Raw genomic sequence first — 20921 nt, forward strand, 5'->3', positions numbered from 1 at the left:
GGAACAGAGCAGAACATGAGACCAAGGCGGGAATGAAGGCTGGGCCAGGGCTGAGCATGGGGAGGGTGGGACGACGGACCCAGGAGCACTGGGGAGGAGGCAGCAGAGGCAGGGTGGACAGGAAAATGAGGAGGGGACAGTAAAGGAAAATGTGAAGAACTGCACAAAGCCTTTTGTATTTCTCCCAGAAAGGGCTATACAGTATTTTTCTGCAATTGAAATAGCTCCAGAAAGAGGCAATTCTAGTAATAATAAACTGCTGTGAATTCCTAAACACCCATCCTCTGTCACTACAGGTTTACAATATGCTCAGAGAGGAGAGTGAAGACCAGGCATGCTCAATTCCGAGACACTTGAAAGTATGGAAGAGAAAGGTCCAACCTGTTTCCTCAAGAGACTGACATCCTGCTGGCACTCCTCTTCCTCCCAGTGTGTCTGCAGATATTCCTTAACATTTTCTTTGATGTATGGAAATAAAATGTCCTAGCAAAAAAGAGGGAAAGAAAAAGCAAGAGTTAGCATTTCTCAACTGAAAGACAAGATCTAATTCTTCTACCTTCTCACCTTAGAAAACAGACAAGTCAGTCAATGGAAAACTGTTGCTGAGGACATGAACAAGGCAGAGACCAAGAAATGAACTAGACCAGGAGTTGGCAAACTGTATAACCCACAGGCCAAATCTGGTCAAACTATTTTCATAAGAACACTAAGATGTTATTTGCCTTCTTTACTTTTATAACACAGATGGTTTATGGAAAGCACCTGGCACCTTACCATTTACTACTAATATTCTCCAGCACAGACACTTAGACTGGGCAAGGATCAGCTCTGACTCAGTTAGTGGGAAAAGCACAGAAGATCCCAGAGGATAAATCACAAGCACGGTCAACTCATTCATTCAACATTTGCTAGGGCTCTTCTGATTGCCAGATGCTTCTACTAATGAATTAACCACAGCCACTCTTCTCAGAGAACTCATAGCAATAAATGGTGCACAGTTTCAAACAATTCTGAACATTTAGGGAAAGCTTCAGAAGTTAGAGATTACTGTGGAACTCCTGATCATACAGTTTGCCCCTCTCACATCTATAAAACTGCCCTCTTACTGAGTAACACACACAAAGTCAGGCAATGACACCAGAATTTATATAACATCTATATTATCTGGGGTCAATATGCTAGCAGTCTTCCATTTCAGTGCAAAAGTGTTACTGCCCTGGAAAAAGTACAAGGTACAATGAACTAAATTGGGATGATTTTTACCCACACTTTAAAAAAAAAGTTTACTTATTTGAAACGGCAGTTACAGAGATAGGGAGGGACAGACAGATCTTTCATCCACTGGTTCACTCCTCAGATGGCTGCAACAGCCAGGGCTGGGCCAGGCTGAAGCCAGGAGCCAGAAGCTTCATCCAGGTCTCTTACATGAGTGTCAAGCATTTGGGTCATCTTCTACTGTTCTCCCAGGAGCATTAGCAGGGAGCTGGATCGGAAATGTAGCAATCAGGACATGAACTGGTGCCCATATGGGATGCCAGCACTGCAGGTGGCAGCATAACCCACTATACTACAATGCTGGGCCCCTTAACACACTCTTATTTAACATCTAAGCAAGATAAAATGCCTTTGATGTTGCTTATAAAAAAAAAAACAGTAATTATATCATAGCCTAGCATGTGCTATACTGCATATGAATGATCTGTAGAAACATATATATATGTGTATATATATATATATATGCCCAACCCTGCTCATTTACAGATTTTTAGGTTTACAAAAAATTCCAGGCCAGCACTGCAGCTCAGTAGGCTAATCCTCCGCCTTGCGGCACCAGCACACCGGGTTCTAGTCCTGGTTGGGAGAACGGATTCTGTCCCCGTTGCCCCTCTTCCAGGCCAGCTCTCTGCTGTGGCCAGGGAGTGCAGTGGAGGATGGCCCAAGTATTTGGGCCCTGCACCACATGGGAGACCAGGATAAGTACCTGGCTTCTGCCTTTGGATAGGCGCAGTGCGCCGGCTGCAGCGCACTGGCTGCGGCGGCCATTGGAGGGTGAACCAACGGCAAAGGAAGACCTTTCTCTGTCTCTCTCTCTCACTGTCCACTCTGCCTGTCAAAAAAAAAAAAAAAAAAAAAAAAAAAAATTCCAGGGGCCAATGTTGTGGCGTAGCACACAACATTGCATCACTTGCATCCCATACAGACACTGGTTTGATCTCAGCTGCTCCACTTCTGATCCAGCTCCCTAATGCACCTGGGAAAGCAGCAGAAGATGGACCAGGTGTTTGGGTCCCTGCACCCACGTGGGAGACCTGCATGGAGCTCCTGAACCCTACCTGGCCCAGCCCTGGCTGCTGTGGCCATTTGAGGAATGAACCAGAGGATGGACGATCTCTGTGTCTCTACCTCTCTAACTGCCTTTCAAAGAAAATATATAAATCTATAAAACAATAACTCCAGAAATAACCATAGCTGTCTTAACAGCTATAATCTATTCACAGATGTTCAGAATACTACAGTATGAGATGAAAGCCGCAATAAAGCCAGGATTCTACAAATGTGTGAATACTTTTAGTCCACACCAAGCACCTAATGGCCTGTCACCGTTTAGCGGTATATGTAACCACAGGTTATAGAACCAAATGAGCCCTGCCGGGGACTAGGATTACATTCCGCTAATGCTGGAGAGGATCCTATGCAACAACAGTATCACCGCACACCTCTCAGCGGCAGCTCCCCGAGAGCTCCAGCCACCGACACAGCATTTCTGAAGATCTGATTAAAGAAGATGCATTGTAAATGCTTACAAATCAAAATACGGATTTGCTTTATGGTCCAGCAGCTGTTTCAATTAAAGTCAGAGAGATCTCAATGAAAACAAAATTGTTGCTTTAATAGTTGCTGAAGTGTTCTCTGAAGATCATGGGTAATTCAAGGTGCCAGGGAAGAATAGTACAAGTACAGAAACCATTTTAAGAGCTTTCCAAGGGAATCACACAGTGCAAATGATTTACAGTATTTGAGAACCTAAATATTTTCCACTCAGAAAACTCAGTAACACAAAGGCAGTATTGCTGGGCTACTATTTCTTTATTAACCTCAGAGAAGAAAAAGCAAAGGAAAATTAAGTGACTTGATGGTTTTTAAAAAGGAGACCACATTCTCTACATAAATAAAACAGTTTACACACAGTATGTAGAGCCTAATTCAGTTTTGTTGAATTTCTAAAACATAAAACAAAATCTAGGCAAGGATGGACATAAATGTTTACAGAGGTTCTCTCTGGGTCATGACATCTCACCTAAGAAAAAACTTTTTTGGGAGAGGGGGTCTATTTTCCACAATGAAAGTGTATAATCTTGGGGCTAGCACTGTGGCATAGCATGTAAAACTGCCGCCTGCAGTGTCAGCAGCCCACGTGGGTGCTGGTTTGAGTCCTGGCTGCTCCACTTCTGATCCAGCTCTCTGCTATGGCCTGGGAAAGCAGTAGAAGATGGCCCAAGTTCTTGGGCCTGTGTACCCACATGGGAGACCCAGAAGAAGCTCCTGGTTCTTGGCTTCAGATCAGCGAAGCTCTGGCTATTGCAGCCAACTGGGGAGTGAACCAGCAGATGGAAGACCTCTCTCTCTCTGCCTCTCCTTCTCTCTCTGTGTAACTATGATATTCAAATAAATAAATAAATCCTTAAAAAAAGTGTATACTCTTAAAAGAGCACACACACAAAAAAAGACAACAAAAACGATAGATTTGCTTATAGTGTTTTAAATAAAGCTACCACCCTACAAAAGCAAATTAGACCTGAAAGGAGCTCCAGGAGCCTTGTGGCATCAGATCAGCCTAGCTCCAGCCGTTGCGACCATTTGGGAGAGTGAACGGGTGGATGGAAGACTCTCTAACTCTGCCTTTCAATAAAAAAATTAATCTTAAAAAAAACAAAAGAAAGCCGGCGCCGCGGCTCACTAGGCTAATCCTCCACCTAGCGGCGCCGGCACACCGGGTTCTAGTCCCGGTTGGGGCGCCGGATTCTGTCCTGGTTGCCCCTCTTCCAGGCCAGCCCTCTGCTGTGGCCAGGGAGTGCAGTGGAGGATGGCCCAGGTGCTTGGGCCCTGCACCCCATGGGAGACCAGGATAAGCACCTGGCTCCTGGCTCCTGCCATCGGATCAGCGCGGTGCGCCGGCCGCAGCGTGCCGGCCGCGGCGGCCATTGGAGGGTGAACCAACGGCAAAAGGAAGACCTTTCTCTCTGTCTCTCTCTCTCACTGTCCACTCTGCCTGTAAAAAAAAAAAAAAAAAAAAAAAAAAACAAAAGAATATTTATATAGGACAACCACATCCTTAAAACAACAGCAGTTCCTGAGAATTTCAAAGAAAGCTGCCCCCTATGAAAATGACAAAAGAGTTCATTTTTATATAAATTCTTTTTTTTAAATTTATTTTTATTTGAAAGTCAGAGTTACACAGAGAGAGGAGAGGCAGAGAGAGAGCTCTTACATCCAATGGTTCACTCCCCAAATGGTTGCAATGGCCAGAGCTGTGCCGATCGGAAGCCAGGAGCCAGGAGCTTCTTCAGGTCTCCTTTATGGGTGCAGGGGCCCAAGGACTTGGGCCATCATCCTCCATTGCTTTCCCAGGCCATAGCAGAGAGCTGGATGGGAAGTGGAGCAGCCAGGTCTTGAACCAGTGCCTATATGGGATGCTGGTGCTTCAGGACAGGGCATTAACCCACTGCACCACAGCACCGGCCCCATACATGCATAAATTCTAGTTTTTGCCTTGCTCTTTCAGAAACAGTAATTCAACTCAAGGTCATCTCTGAGCCTCAGTTTACTTATCTGTAATATTTGCCTGGGACAGGTTACAAGAAATAAGTTCACGTATCCACATCATTGGCAGTTCCTTTGGCTCCTTGAGAGCAGCAGTTGGATGAGCACTCCTGCCATGTGGCCACCTGCCCTGAAGGAACAGAAAGCCTGCAGGCATGGGCTCATCAGTGCAGCGTGGGGCACACCTGTCATTACCGTGGACCAATGCAGCCTGGCACAAAAGCTCTGAGCTCCTACTGTTACTGTTTTACTCTTAGAGCACCTCTTACAATGGTTTTCCAAGCTTTACGTGAACACTTCTAAAAATGAGAATTTGCTGCTGCTTGGAACGGTCGCGCCATCTGCCAGATAGTTTCAATAGTTGTGTCATTAAAACCGCTCCTTAAACAGCCCTCCTGAAGATCTCACTAGGAACTGCCAAGAAGTTCTGGTGTTTTGGCTGCTGCCCGGGGCCATCAGGGCTTGGAAATTCTAACTCCACTGTCCCTGTCTTCATGGAGTAAGCAGGGCAGGACCCAAACAAGGCATGTTTCCCCCTTTGTAAACTAAAGCCTTTAGAATGAACATCAGATTCATCATCTGATTTCAGAATGAATAAATGCATTGCTGATAAAAGTGTCTTCTAAATCCCATAGACATGCTAAACTGCAATTAAGGAAAGCTAAAATGTAATCTAATCAAGTACGATGAGCATTATTGAACAAGGGAAGGTGATCACCACAGGGAGACTAATAATTGAAATAAGTTTTTTTTTTTTTTTTAAGATTTATTTATGGCCGGCGCTGCAGCTCAATAGGTTAATCCTCTGCCTGTGGCGCCGGCACACCGGGTTCTAGTCCCGGTCAGGGCGCTGGATTCTGTCCCGGTTGCCCCTCTTCCAGGCCAGCTCTCTGCTGTGGCCTGGGAGTGCAGTGGAGGATGGCCCAAGTCCTTGGGCCCTGCACCCCATGGGAGACCAGGAGAAGCACCTGGCTCCTGCCTTTGGATCAGCGCGGTGCGCCAGCCGCGGTGGCCATTGGAGGGTGAACCAACGGCAAAAGGAAGACCTTTCTCTCTGTCTCTCTCTCTCTCACTGTCCACTCTGCCTGTAAAAAAAAAAAAAAAAAAAAGATTTATTTATTTGAAAGTCAGTTAGACAGAGAGGTCTTCCACCCGCTGGTTCATTCCCCAAGTGGCTGCAATGGCTGGAGCTATGCTGATCTGAAGCCAGGAGCCAGGAGATTCCTTTGGGTCTCCCACATGGGTGCAGGGGCCCAACGACTTGGGCCATTTTCTACTGCTTTTCCAGGCCATAGCAGAGAGCTGGGTGGGAAGTGGAGTAGCTTGGACTCGAATCGGCACACATATGAGATTGCTGGCACTGCAGGTGGCGGCTTTACCCGCTACGCCACAGCACCGGCTGGAATCAGTTTTTAAAAAGATCACATGGGAACGGCACTGTGGTGCAGCAGGTTAACGCCCTGGCCTGAAGTGCTGGCATCCCATATGGGCGCTGGTTTGAGATCCGGCTGCTCCACTTCCAATCCGGCTCTCTGCTATTGCCTGGGAAAGCAGTAGAAGATGGCCCAGGTAGAAGTAGAAGATTGGCCCATGCACCCATGTGGGAGACCCGGAAAAAGCTCCGGGTTCCGGATTGGCGCAGCTCCGGCCGTTGCGGCCAATTGGGGAGTGAACTATCGGATGGAAGACCTCTCTCTCTCTCTCTGCCTCTCCTCTCTCTCTGTGTAACTCTTTCAGTGAAAATAAAATAAATCTTAAAAAAAAAAAAAAAAAGATGCACAGAGGGATGGAATATTAGTAAATGAATTCCAGAGAGGGAACCTGACTGGCCCAGGGTAGGCTTCCTAGCAGGGGAGGGGAAGGAATGGGAATTCACATTTATCTCCTTGAATCCGCTTACATCCCTGCAAGGTGACCCCTTTTAATAGATAAAGTGAGCTTCAAGGAGGCTTTACTCTGGTACAAAGTAAAACCAAGATTCACACCTAGACCTGTCAAACACTGATTCCTGGGCCATCCAGGCTCTGGCGGATAACCTCAAGGAGCACAATTCACCAAGACCACCTAAACCCCTGGATTTTTACATTATATTCCTTATGGAAATTTCGAATACAACTTTGGTTTCTCAAGCGATTTCCTATTAAGACAATGAAAGATTTTGCTCTACCTGGCGGTTCTGTAACAATTCCAGTAAAGTAACAGTAATATTAACAACACAAGTAGTTGTGGTAACAAGAGGAGAAACTGCCAAACTTTCCTGAGCCCTTCCTATGCCAAGTGTGTCTCTTTTCTATTGTCACCCCTTGGAGACCTTATTCACTCCCATGGCTTTAAATAAATACCATTTATATGTTGATGACTCCCAAATACTAAGCTTTAAACTGGACCTCTTCAACTCCAGATTGATTTTTTTCCAATTATCTACTCCATACCTCTAAATGGATGTTTAATAAGCACCTCAAAGCAAACTTTTCATTCTATCCCTTATCTCTCTCTTCCTCACAACTCCCCTTCTCAGCAAAGGGCAGCTGCATCCTTCCAAAAGATTAGGCCAAAAACTTTATCACTGTTTTGATCCTCTCCCAATCGGTTGATCAGCAAATTATATCAGCTCCACCTTCCAAATATATTTGGAATCTAACCACTGCCACAGCTACCAAGAACTCAAAATTTACCCAGTTAATTAATGAAAGGCCTGAATGGTCTGCCCATCATAATAAAACAGGTGCTTCTATTTTCCCCATTTCACTGAGGCATGTAAAGGTTAAGTTAGCACACTGGGACTACAGTGTATCAACCAGGCCTTTGAGCTGATCACCCTGGTTAAAGGGGTCAATTAGCTTTCTGAACTTTACAATGAGTTGGATCCACACAAGGCTTAGTCCAGGGGGTCAGCCAGCTTCTCGAAGACCAGCGTCACTGCCAAACACTGGTCTCCAAAGTCCTACCAAGGTGCCAATGCTGAGATCTCCACTTTTCCAAACTTCATTCTTAAGTCTCTTTTTACTCAGTGTCAGCTCCACACATTTTAGACTTCAGAAAAGGAACTTGTTATAAAGTCATTTAATCGCGGCCGGCGCTGCGGCTCACTAGGCTAATCCTCCGCCTTGCAGCGCCGGCACACCAAGTTCTAGTCCCGGTCGGGGCACAGGATTCTGTCCCGGTTGCCCCTCTTCCAGGCTAGCTCTCTGCTGTGGCCAGGGAGTGCAGTGGAGGATGGCCCAGGTGCTTGGGCCCTGCACCCCATGGGAGACCAGGAAAAGCACCTGGTTCCTGCCATCGGATTAGCGCGGTGCGCCGGCCGCGGTGGCCATTGGAGGGTGAACCAACAGCAAAGGAAGACCTTTCTCTCTGTCTCTCTCTCTCACTGTCCACTCTGCCTGTCAAAAAAAAAAAAAAAAAAAAAAAAAAAAGTCATTTAATCGGCCGGTGCCGCAGCTCAATGGGCTAATAGGCTAATCCTCCCCCTAGTGGCGCCAGCAACACCGGGTTCTAGTCGCAGTCGGGGGCGGGCGGGGGGGGGGCGGATTCTTTCCCGGTTGCCCCTCTTCCAGGCCAGCTCTCTGCTGTGGTCCGGGAAGGCAGTGCAGGATGGCCCGAGTGCTTGGGCCCTGCACCCCATGGGAGACCAGGAGAAGCACCTGGCTCCTGCCTTTGGATCAAGCCACAGGGCGCACCAGCCACAGGGCGCAGGCCGTGGCGGCTATTAGAGGGTGAACCAACGGCAAAAGGAAGACCTTTCTCTCTGCTCTCTCTCTCTCACTGTCCACTCTGCCTGTCAAAAAAAAAAAAAAAAAGTCATTTAATCATTGGAAAGACAGTCATGAAAGAAATGAACCCCTCAGGTACCCACCCAGGAAACGAGTTCCTTTCTGTCTTAAACACATTCTGTCTTTGAAAAGAAGCCCCCCTTTTTTTTTTTTTTTAAATGGAGTCACTCGGGAAAGGTCCCAAGAGGCTCCAGGAGGGCCTCTGAGGACAGAACCACCCCGACTTTCCACAGAATTCTTCAGTGAGTGGACGAGAATTGGGTGCAACAGGATTAGGGTGCGGTAGTTCCCACTCCTCTTTTGACTTCTAGCTGCACCAAAACCAGTTTTTTGTTTAAAGATTTATTTGGAAGGCAGGGTTACATGCAGAGACAGAGAGATCTTCCACCCACTGGTTCACTCCCCAAATAGCCATGATGCCTGGGGCTGGGCCAGGCCAAAGCCAGAAACCTGGAACTCCACCTGGGTCTCCAACAGCAAAATCAGTTTTGAATAAATGAGCTGGTAAATATGAGATTCAAAGCAGTATGTGTGTGTGTTTTAAAGGGGTAGACAGAGAGGAAGACACCAAGAAAGAGCTCCCATTTGCTGGTTCAGATGCCAGGGCTGGACCAGGCCCAAGCCAGGAACCTGGAACTGAATCCAGGCCTCCCATGTGGACTGCAGGATCCTAACTACTTGAGTCATCACTGCTGCCTCTTAGACTACACATTAGCAGGAAGCTGGAATTGGGAGCAGAGTCAGGGTCAGAATGTAGGAACTGATACGGGATACAGGCATCCCAAGCAGTGTTAACCACTGGGCCAAACACTCACCCTAAAATTCAAAAATGTTATACCAAAGTAAGGTTTCCTGTTTTCAAAAATACCACCTTTTTTTTTTCTCATATAGTGGTAATATAGCTGCAAGGACAGAATAAAATTTTTAAATTTGTATTTATCTATTTGTTGATTTAAGAGGCAGAGAGACAGAGAATACTCCCTTCTGCTAATTTATTTCCCAAATGCCAGCATTGGACAGGACTGGGCTAGCAGAGCCAAGAACTTAATCAGGTCTCCCACATGGGTGGCAGGAACATAACTACTTACATTATCACTGTTGCCTCCCAGGGTCTGCCTTAATAGGAAACTGGAATCACAAGTCAGAATGGTCTCAAACCCAGGTACCCTATTTGGAACATGGGCATTCTGACTAGCGCCTTAACTGCTAAACCAAATGCCCATCCCAGTATTAGAAATGTGAAGAACAATCGACAAAATAGGAGTATTGATTTTCTAGGGTCAAAGTGAGATTTTCTTTTCTTTCTTTTTTTTTTTTTAAAGATTTATTTATTTATTTATTTGAAAGTCAGAGTCAGAGAGAGGAGAGGCAGAGACAGAGAGAAGTCTTCCATCCGGTGGTTCACTCCCCAGATGGCCACATTGGCAGGAGCTGTGCCGATCTGAAGCCAGGAGCCAGGAGCTTCTTCCAGGTCTCCCACATGGGTGCAGGGGCCCAAGGACTTGGGCCATCTTCCACTGCTTTCCCAGGCCATAGCAGAGAGCTGGATCGGAAGTGGAGCACCTGGGTCTCAAACCAGTGTCCATATGGGATGCCGGCGATTCAGGCCAGGGCATTAACCCACAGTGCCACAGCGCCAGCCCTGAGATATTCTTTAAAAAATTTAGATGTACAAGGGGCCAGTGCTATGGCGTAGCAGGTAAAGCCACCACCTGCAGTGCCAGCAATCCACATGGGCACAGATTTGAGTCCTGGCTGCTCCACTTCCAATCCAGCTCTCTGCTATGGCCTGGGAAAGCAGTAGAAGATGCCCCTGGCTCCTGCCTTCAGATGGGCACAGCTCCAACTGTTGCAGCCAATTGGAGAGTGAACCAGTGGATGGAAGACCTCTCTCTTTGCTTCTCCTTCTCTCTTGGTGTAACTCTGACTTCAAATAAAATCCTTAAAAAAAAATTAGATGTATACAAGTCCTATCTATGGATTAAATAAATGGGGGGTTTATATATTAAAATCAGTAACTTTGGGGTGATCAATTTGAATGCATGTCTTTCAGCGATTTACTTTGAAAAGTAAGAATTATTCACCGGGCTGGTACTGTAACATAGCAGGTAAGGCTGCCGACTGTAGTACAGGCATCCCGTAGGGGTGCTGGTTCAAGTGTTGCCTACTCCACTTCCAATCCAGCCCCCTAAGATTTTGGGCCTGATACCCTTTTGGAAGACCAATGTATGTTCCGGGCACAGACCTAGCTGTAGTGGCTATTTGGTGAGCAAACCAGTGGATGAAGGATCTCTCAGCTTAAATGCTGAGTCAGTGAAAATTCTAATGCCACATTAACTGTCAGTTAAGCCGCATGCTGTTCAGATGCAATAATGTTCAACCTTGAGGAAACCTGAAATAGCAAGGCCAGCAGAGGCTGTCTTTCCCACACCCATTCCGGAACACATCTTAACACCATCGCTAAGCATTTCTCAATGCTTTTTGTGTAAACACTGTACAGAGCCCTGGGCCCTGCCCTGAGGAGCTCTCCACATGGCTTGGAAGACACGACACAAAGACAACACAAGGCAGCATCTGCTGTACTGGCAAAGACAGGGCTTTGACAAATGCAGAGAAACGAGAGCGAAATTCCTGCTCAAAGAAGTCCTTGGAGAGCACAGGCAGTTCTTGGCTCTGTATTATCACAGTTTAGCACAGTTAAGTACTTTTCAAGGTAATAAAGGCATGAATCCCTACACTAGGATTGAAAAAAAGTGTGATTTCCAAGCTACAAGAATGGTAGCTTGACCTGAATGCACACGTTCAGCAAAGAAATGCATAAAGGAATCGAGAGAGAAAAGTTGGGGAATCCAATTCATTAGATTTACTTATTGAATCTTTCCCTTACAGAGCCAACAGGGATCCACAAAGGCCCTCAGCAGTGGGAAGACTGCACCTGTGGTTCCCCAACAGAGCCTGGCAAGACAAAGGGAGGCCTAGGCTGGAAAGATGATGCTAGTGCCGCATATGTGGCAGTAAGAACAAGGCCAAAGGTGCTTTCTGCTCAACCCGTGATAAACTAAGATCCAATATAGAGGTTCCCTGAAAGTTCCTCCCCTTGCTTCAAGTTGAATCTACAAAAAATTCTCTCACATGCTACCCTGGGTATGTTGCCCTTGGAGAAAATTATCCTACAGGTGAAAAAGGGTTGGGCTGGGATTCAGGGGTTGTTAACCCATCAATAACTACTTATCAGGGCAGCTGTGCCGCAAGTGCTTGGAGATTAGCAATATTATGAGTCTCATGTTTAACACATTGCTGCCTAGGGCAATAAGGACCTAAAGGTGGTGGTAACCATGGCAGAAAAACACAGAGCATGGTGGGTTTCAGTAAAAATATTTTTGATGTATTTATTTTAAAGGCAGAGTTAGAGAGAGAGAGAGAGAGACTAAGAGAGAGAGGGAGAAGGAGAGATATCTTCCATCTGCTGGTTCCCTTCCCAAATGGCCAGGGCTGGGCCAGGCCAAAGCCAGGAGCTTCAGCTGGATCTCCCACATTGGTGCAGGGGCCCAACTACCTAGGCCAATTTCTTCTGCCTTCCCAGGGGCATTAGCAAGGGGCTGGATCAGAAGCAGAGAAACCAGGGTCCATATGGGAGGCTTAACCTGCTACGCCACAAAGCCGGGCCCTGGTTTCAATAAATCTTAGCTCCTGTTTCCCTTACAGGTTCTTGACAAGCACTATCTAGCTCCATCAGTCTAATATGTCCTACATTACAATTGGTGTTTCTACAGGACTTCATAATTGTCAGTGTTTTGCATTTCAACTCATTCAATCTTCAACCTCTTCTTTTACTACCTTAAACTTGTAGATTAAAAAAAAAAAAGTGTAAATTCAGGGGCTGGTGTTGTGGCACAGAGGGTTAAGCCACTGCTTGTAATGTTGGTATTCTACCATCCTGTATTGGAGCACGGTATGTACCTATCATCCTGTATTGGAACACTGGTATTCTAATTCTGATCCAGCTTCCTGCTGATGTGCCAGGGACAGCAGTGGATGATGGACCAAGCACTTGTGCCCCTGCCTCCATGTAGATCAGGATAGAGTTCCTGGTTCCTGACTTCAGTCTGGCCCAGCCCTAATTGTTGCAGCCATTTTGGAAGTGGACTAGAGGGATGGAAGATCTCCCTCCCACCTGCTCTGCCTTTCAAATTAAATAAAACTTTGATTAAAAAAAAAAAAAAAGGCTAAATTCAGAGACTGAAAGCAGACAGAGGATGAGACTTAACTCTAGTTACTAGCGTTAACAATAGCCCAGGTGGAAGGAAGCTTGTCTGTTGTCACTTGTGGGTAGTTCTGGGTAGTATTCTTGCTTCAAATGATACTTTTTTTGTTTTTTCAAATATTTATTTATTTAAAATCAGAGTTACATGGGGGTGAGGTGGGAGATGGGGGGTGTCTTTATTCACTGGTTTACTCCCCAGATGGCTGCAATGCCTAGGGCTGGGTCAGGCTTAAGCCAGGAGCTTCATCTGGGTCTCCTATATGGGTACAGGGGTCCAAGCACTTTGCCCACCTTACACTGCTTGCCCAGGCACATTAGCAGGGAACTGGATCAGAAGCAGAGCATCTAGAATTGGAACCACAGTGCTGCCTCTATACTGTCCACTTCTAAGTGCTGACATGATTATCAAAAGGATACTTGGGCCAGTGCTGTGGCATAGCGGGTAAGGCCACCGCCTGCAGTGCCAACATCCCATATGGGCACCAGTTTGAGTCCCGGCTGCTCCACTTCTGATCCACCTCTCTGTTCTGGCCTGGGAAAGCAGTGAAGGATGGCCCAAGTTCTTGGGCCCCTGCACCTGCATGGGAGACCTAAAGGAAGTTCCTGGCTCCACATCGACTCAACTCCAGCCGTTGTGGCCACCTGGGGAGTGAACCAGAGGATGGAAGACACTTCTCTCTGCTTCTGCCTCTCTGTAGCTCTACCTTTCAAATAAATAAATCTTAAAAACAAAACAAAAACAAAAAAACAGGATGCTTAACCAATTTGGGACATAACTATCAGACAACACAAGGTCTCTTAATAGAAAGATCAGAAAATCAATATAGCAGTTTTCCCAAGAAAAATGTCAATTTCAACATTCCCTAATTATTATGTTCTAAATATATTATTGGAGTGAACACAGTGGTTAAGAAAGCACTTAAGATGTCTGCATCCCATATCTGTAACTTTGCCTTTCAAATAAATAAATAAATCTCCAAAAAAATTAAAAATCTATTAAACCTCAAATATTTATAGGGGCCAGCATTGTGGCATAGTGGGTAAAGCCATCACCTACGCTGCTGCATCCCATATGGATGTCCCAGCTGCTCCACCACTGATCTAGTTCCCTGCTAATGGCCTGGGAAAACCAGCAGATGATGGCCTAAGTGTTTGGGCCCCTGCTACCCACGTGGGAGGCTCAGATGAAGCTCCCGGCTTTGGCCTGGCTGATCAGTGGCCACTTGGGGAGTGAACCAGCAGATGAAAGATCTCTCTCTGTAACTCTGACTTTCAAATAGATAAATATTTAGGAAAAAAAATTGCAGATCATGTCCAACACCATAAATGATAAATTTCAAAAGAAAAGTTTAATTTCTGTGTAATTAACAACCTGTAAATGCATCAATTAGAAACTTTTTGTTATGCAGATATGGTAGAGATAAAGACCCAGATTCTAAGTCCCAGAACCTGTGAAATGTTACCCTATGTGGCAAAAGGAGTTTGCAGATATGATTAAGCCGAGGACCTTAAGTTGGCGATATCATCCAATTGGGTGTGATTTAATCACGAGCATCCTTATATCTGAGACAGGGAAGCAGGAGGGTCAGATTCAGAGTGACAGAGACTGACCTGAGGACGCAGCACTACTGGCTCTGAAAACAGAGGAAGACCCAGGAGCAGAGGAGCAGCCTCTAGAAGCTGGAAAAAACAAGCCAGCAAGAATTTCTCTGCCATCTCCAGAAAGGACACAGCCTTGCTAACACCTGGATTTTAGCTCAGACATCTGACCTCCAGCTATAAGGCAGGATACCTGTACTGCTTTAAACCACTAGATCTGCAGTAGTTTGCTATAGAAACATAGGAAACGAATGTAAGGTTTCGCAAGGTACTACTTAGCTGCTCATCTGCCGGAATACCCAAAGGCTTATTATGTAGGTCCCTACTGTACAGCCATTCAATTAATTCAATGTTGAATACTAACAGATTACCTAGAAATCAACACAAAGCCGGGGCAGAGATACACAAGGGAATTCTGGAGATTTGCCAGGAATTCCCAGTCTGACATCCTGCTCTCCTGCCCATAAACCTAACTCCTTTATCTTTCTAGTTATCCTTTTTAAAAGGTGCTTTTGCTTTATAGTTCGGTTCCAGAAGATGATCTGCAAAATTTGGGGAGGTGGTCACTTCTTTAATGCTTCGGTGTCTAGCAAGGCTTGTAGTATCTTGCTCTCTCTTGAACAGAGCCTTTTTTTTTTTTTTACAGGCAGAGTGGACAGTGAAAGAGAGAGACAGAGAGAAAGGTCTTCCTTTGCTGTTGGTTCACCCTCCAGTGGCCGCCGCGGCCGGGGCGCTGTGGCTGGTGCACTGTGCTGATCCGATGGCAGGAGCCAGGTACTTATCCTGGTCTCCCATGGGGTGCGGGACCCAAGTATTTGGGCCACCCTCCACTGCACTCCCTGGCCACAGCAGAGAGCTGGCCTGGAAGAGGGGCAACCGGGACAGAATCTGGTGCCCCAACCGGGACTAGAACCCCGTGTGCTGGCGCCGCCAGGCGGAGGATTAGCCTAGTGAGCCGCGGCGCCGGCTGGAACAGAGCCTTAAATATCCATAATCAATATACCTGACTTCTGTTAATGATGACAACATTTAGCTAAGCTCTCTTGGTTGGTCTGTTTTATCACTGCAAGTGAACCACTGGAAAAGAGCGGTGCTAGCAGGCCAAGGCCTGAATGGAACTTACACGTGTATGAAATCTAACTACCTGACGTGAGGCCTATGGGCCAGCAGCATCACCTGGGAGCCTGTTACAAATCTGGCATCACATCCCACCCCAGATCTTCTGAATCTGAAAATACACTCTAACAAGATCTCTGGATGATCTGTAGATGCATTGCTCTAAGAAGCACACACAGAAAGAGCCACTGTACATCTACTAACAATTTTGCAAGGGTACAAGTCATGCCCCATTTACTATATTTTAGAGACAGATACACTAGTTAGGTTCACACATTTTATTGATGAAAGGCTCTTAGTAATTGCCAAGATTTTCTTTTCAGGCTCAGACTCTCCTATGGTAGAAATGAGAAACATCCCCTCCCATTATTCTGTAGCAAGATTTCTTGTGCTGATGTAAATTCATTCACCTAAAAAGGTTTTTTGTTTGTTTGTTTGTTTTGAGGGCTAGGCATTTATTAGTCACAGTAGCCTCATAAGCTATCAGCACTGTACAGGTCAGAAAACCAAGAAATCAGAACGATTAACTCACTTGGCATAAATCACACAGCTAACATGGAAAGAAACCAAAATGTTAATCTGGAACCATGCAGCCTCAGTCTTTTTGTGGCACATCCCTGGAAACACTGCCCCATGCTATGTTATGTCAATCCACATTATTTGCGGATTTTCTTAGTGCTTTCTCTTAGTAAAACTTATTTGTAACTCCAGAATCAATACTCCTGGCCCTTTCAAGGTCATTTTCAGACATGTGCTTAGGGGTAAAAAATTTATTCGAAAGATGAGCACGTTCCCAAGCGAGGTTCAACAAGGCAAGAATCTCCCTGTCCCAGGTCCCAAACTGCAAACAAGAGTCCTTTCCAGGCTCTGTTTAGTGCCACATTTTTGTGATTTGTGCTGACTTTGCTGTTAAAATGAGCCAAAGCAAAGTGCTTAAGTGCTATCTAGTCTTCTAAACTCAAGAAGGCTGATGTACTCAATGACGAATACACATTAAGTTTCATGTATAAGCCCGAATTACAGTGCTACTGGCTGTGAAACAATGTTATTGAATCAATAATATACATGTCAGGAGCTGGCATTCGGTGCAATGGCCAAGGTACCACAGTGCATCCCACAGCAGAGTGCCTGAGATTGAGTGCCTTTTCTGCTTCCACTCCAGTGTCCTGCTAATGCACAGGGAGGCAGCAGGTGATGGCCCAAGTAGTTGGGTCCCTGCCACCCACATAGGAGACCCAGATGGAGTTCCTGAATCCTGACTTTTCTCTCCCTCTCTGGGAGAGAGATCATCTATCAGCTGACTCCCCAAATGCCCACAACAGCCAGGGCTGGGCCAGGCTGGAATCAGGAGCTGGAAACTGCTTACAGGTCTCGCACGTGGTTAGCAGGGACCCAACTACTTGGGCCATCATTTGCTGCCTCCTAGCCACAATAGTAGAACACTAGAATGGAAGTAGAAAAGGGGTTTGACCCTAGGCATTCCAATATGGGATGCAGGTATACCAATCAGTGGCTCCACAATGCCTGCCCTCAAAAAAGAAAATTATAAATATATAATAATGTAAACAGAAACACACATAAAACAAGGTTATACACTGACAGTTGACAAAACTATGACCAGGGCCCTTTATGAACTTAACCCTGTATTTGGGGCTGGCTCCGTGGCTCACTTGGTTAATCCTCCACCTGAGGTGCCGGCATTCCATATGGGCACCAGGTTCTAGTCTCGGTTACTCCTCTTCCAGTCCAGCTCTCTGCTGTGGCCCAGGAAGGCAGTGGAGGATAGCCCAAGTGCTTGGGCCCTGCACCCACATGGGAGACCAGGAGGAAGCACCTGGCTCCTGGCTTCGGATTGGCGTAGCTCTGGCCGTGGCGGCCATTTGGGGGGTGAACCAATGGAAGGAAGACCTTTCTCTGTCTCTCTCACTCTGTCAAATTAAAAAAACAAAAAACAAAAAACAAAAAACCAAAAAACAAAAAACTGTATTTTCTCTAGGGGCAATGAATCAGTATTGACCAATACAGTGTTTGCACCAACTAGAGAGAATATATTTACCACTACTATCGTTAAATGTACTGACTCTACATGCCACAGGAGAGCCACCAAATATAGAGCACTTTATAGAATAAGAGGTCATTCCCCACAGCTCAAAATAGTTGAGAGTTCCTGAACTGGATAACTTCAAGGACTGGTGATGGTGTTGCTTCATAGGCTTACAGGCTAAAAATATGAGAATAACACAAAACACAAAGAAAACTATTACATCACCAAGGACAAAGATCAAGTGCTAACACAATAGGGTGCCTATACCCTAGGGGCATGCAAGGATGATTCACTGAGACAAGAGAATATATTCATCTATATTATTTTAATCTCATCCTGAAGTTCCAACTTATTTTAAAACTTCACAGTATAATTAATATGTGTAGAAAATTTATAAATTACACTGGCAGTGTCTGCTCCGATTCTGTTGATGGTATGCATGACCAAAAGATGCTGGGAGCCAATCCCTGTACAGGGTCAGTCAGTAGCTGGGGGAAAACAAATAACAAAAATCTATAGAGGCAGAAGTCCTATATGCATAAGGACTTCTAAGGAAAGCTAGTCTGCTTTTTTTAAAAGATTTATTTACTTATTTGAAAGGTAGAGTTAAAGAGATCTTTCATCCGCTGGTTCACCTATCAAAAGGCTGCAGTGACCAGGACTGTACCAGGCTGATGCCAGGAACCTGGAGCTTCTTCTAGGTCTCCTACATGGGTACCGGGGCCCAGGGACTTTGGGCCATCCTCCACTGCTTTCCCAGGTGCATTAGCAGGAAACTGGATGGGAGGTGGAGCAGCCAGGACTCGAACCAGTACCCTTTAGGGATGAAGGCTGTAGTTTAACCCACTGCACCACAGTATCAGCCCCCAAGCCGGTCTGCTCTTAACAAGCTGTCACATCAAATTCACATTATGAGAAATTTGCCAATTGTAACACTCATTGGATGATCTGAGCTAAGTGCCCTTCCTGCTCTGGCAATTTGAAATCCTCTGACTCAGAAAATAAAGTATAATAGCTGGTACATAAAACCACAGCTTTATGTTTCCTGGAGCCTCAGGGCTGAAGGCATGCCCTGATGGCGCAAGGAACAGACTAGCACGTCCCCAAATGCAGATTCTGCAAGTCCTGTAGGACGCCCTGCACTGTCAGTGCCACGCTACACAGTTAATCAGCTTCGTACACGCTTACCTGTACATGCTCACAAAACAACAACAGCAAAAGTGCTGGCAATTTGTCTATCTGTCTGCTGTTCCAGCCAAGGAGCGTGTTCAGTTCCCTGGGGACTGTCACAGTTCTCCAGTACCTCTTCCAATGTGAGTGGCTCAACATCAGGCTAACGTTTGGACACGTTACCCACTGGCATCACTTAATCCCAAAGCAAATACCTCATCTGGTGCTGAAGTGAAGAAGCAGGAATATGATTCAACGCAAAAGGAAAACTGGCTGCATTCGAATTCCCTGCAGATGGACAGTTGGTCTCCAAAGAACACCGACTTCCTAAGGATACTTGGAGGGCAATTTTTCTACAATCCTCCACTTTTACTGTAGAACCAAACACCCAAATAAGGTAAGACTTAACTATAGTTATTATGGGCCCAGAGTTCCATCCTGAATCTATCATAAAGAGTAGTATAAACTGAAAGTGTTACTATATACTTTTTATGGTACTTCATGTCAACTAAAGTGCTCTCCTGTCATTTTACACACACAGCAGCCAAGCAAAGAACAAAAAAGCCAAGCAGGACAAACACTTTGGTCTCCAGTGGAGAGGTTGGATGCAGTAATGGAAAAGAGTTTTTGAACACCACAATTTGGGTCAAATTCTAGGCATACTGTTCAACTTTTCACAGCCTTGGTTTCCTTGTCAGTAAAATGCAGGCAGTGCACACACCTCACAGTTTTTGAGGGTGAACCAAGGGTCGCATATGTGCACAGTATTCAATGTTTCCTTGTACCACTCCACGGGAAGCAGAGTGACAGGTCCACACACCTACTCTAATAAAGCGCAAGGGAGAACATCTTTCACATCCCAGCTCCACGCTCAAAGGATCAAGGATGCGACTCAGCATCTAGTTAAAAGGTGTTCAAAAGACTAGACCTTGTCATACTCTGCTAAAAGTTTTCGTTCATATACATCTGTGAAATACCACTTTCGCGAACTCACAAAGTGTGGGGGTGTGTACATATTGACACAGGTTCTCAGAAGTCATTCGATACAGAAATCTAATTGAACGTATTCAGATATTCCCTCCAAAAGTACATTTAATGGATTTTTTTTGCATAATTATCATGAACACCCAAAAACATGCAATGTTCTTCTAAGCATACCTATAGAAACACTGGTTTTGATAAGTTCATGTGTAGTAAGTTATAATTTAGACTAATAGATTACAGTGATAGGGCACAAGAAATTATCCCTTAAACAAAATCCCTGAGCCATTCTTTCGCAGCCTGTCTTGAATTTGCGTAGTCTGGTGACAAACTCAAAAACTCTGAGGCCACTAAGAAATTTTTGCTCTTCCATCTCAGGATACAATCGCCACAGGATTCCAAGAAGCAGAATACGTCCCCTGATAGACACCAGGCAGGGAAAAAGGTGGAGGAGGGGATTGTTTCACTACAAAATTCATTTGTCTAAGGTATCTTAATCCCCAAGTTTTCCAAGAAATATAAACATCTAAAGCCACAGCACTACCTCTCCTATCATTACCCGGGTTTGTTGACAGCAGAGAAGGCAACAGAACCAGAAAGGGCTACAAACCACAAGCCACAAACATGAGCATTCTTCCTTTCTCTGAAAACCAAGCAAGTTATTGTCACAGTCAACTAAAATAAAGTCAATTCAATTACCAGCATTTGGCCACCCTGAGATCTGCCACAAGGGTCTGTGATACAATTAAAAATTTTGGGAAACCGGGCCAGTGTTGTGGCACAGCAGGTTCAGATGCCGCCTGTGATGCCAGCATTCCATATGAGCACCAGTTCAAGTCCCAGCCACTCCACTTCCAATCCAGCTGGCTGTTAATGATGGGCCAAGTGCTTGGGCCCCTGCCACCCACTTGGGGGACTCAGATGGAGTCCCAGGCTCAGTCCAGCCCAGGCCATTGTGGCCATTTGGTGAGGGAACAAGCAGATGGATTTCTCTCTGTAACTCTGCCCTTCAAATAAATAAGTCTTACAAAAAAAGAAGAAAAAAGTTGGAGGGAAAATGATCAGCCAGATTTCTTCAGAACCCTTGTTAAGATGTCAGGGTAATGTAATTCATTTAAAAATTTGTAAGGGTTTGTTTATTTGGAGTCTCAAAAGT

General features: G+C 45.5%; 1 protein-coding gene across 4 annotated transcripts in view; it reads right to left on the bottom strand.

The window, feature by feature from the left end:
* Positions 1-20921, bottom strand: part of ENOPH1 (enolase-phosphatase 1) — an 81007-nt gene that overhangs the window by 26686 nt on the left and 33400 nt on the right. For all 4 annotated transcript variants that reach the window (XM_089303176.1, XM_070047969.2, XM_070047970.2 and 1 more), the window contains exon 2: positions 382-483. In XM_089303176.1, coding sequence (XP_089159302.1) covers positions 382-483 — 102 coding nt within the window. The remainder of the gene's footprint in view (positions 1-381; positions 484-20921) is intronic.

Source organism: Oryctolagus cuniculus, chromosome 8 (genome assembly GCF_051225735.1).
Source record: "Oryctolagus cuniculus isolate XC-2025 breed Fujian yellow rabbit chromosome 8, ASM5122573v1, whole genome shotgun sequence".
In the NCBI taxonomy this organism is placed as follows: Eukaryota; Metazoa; Chordata; class Mammalia; order Lagomorpha; family Leporidae; genus Oryctolagus; species Oryctolagus cuniculus.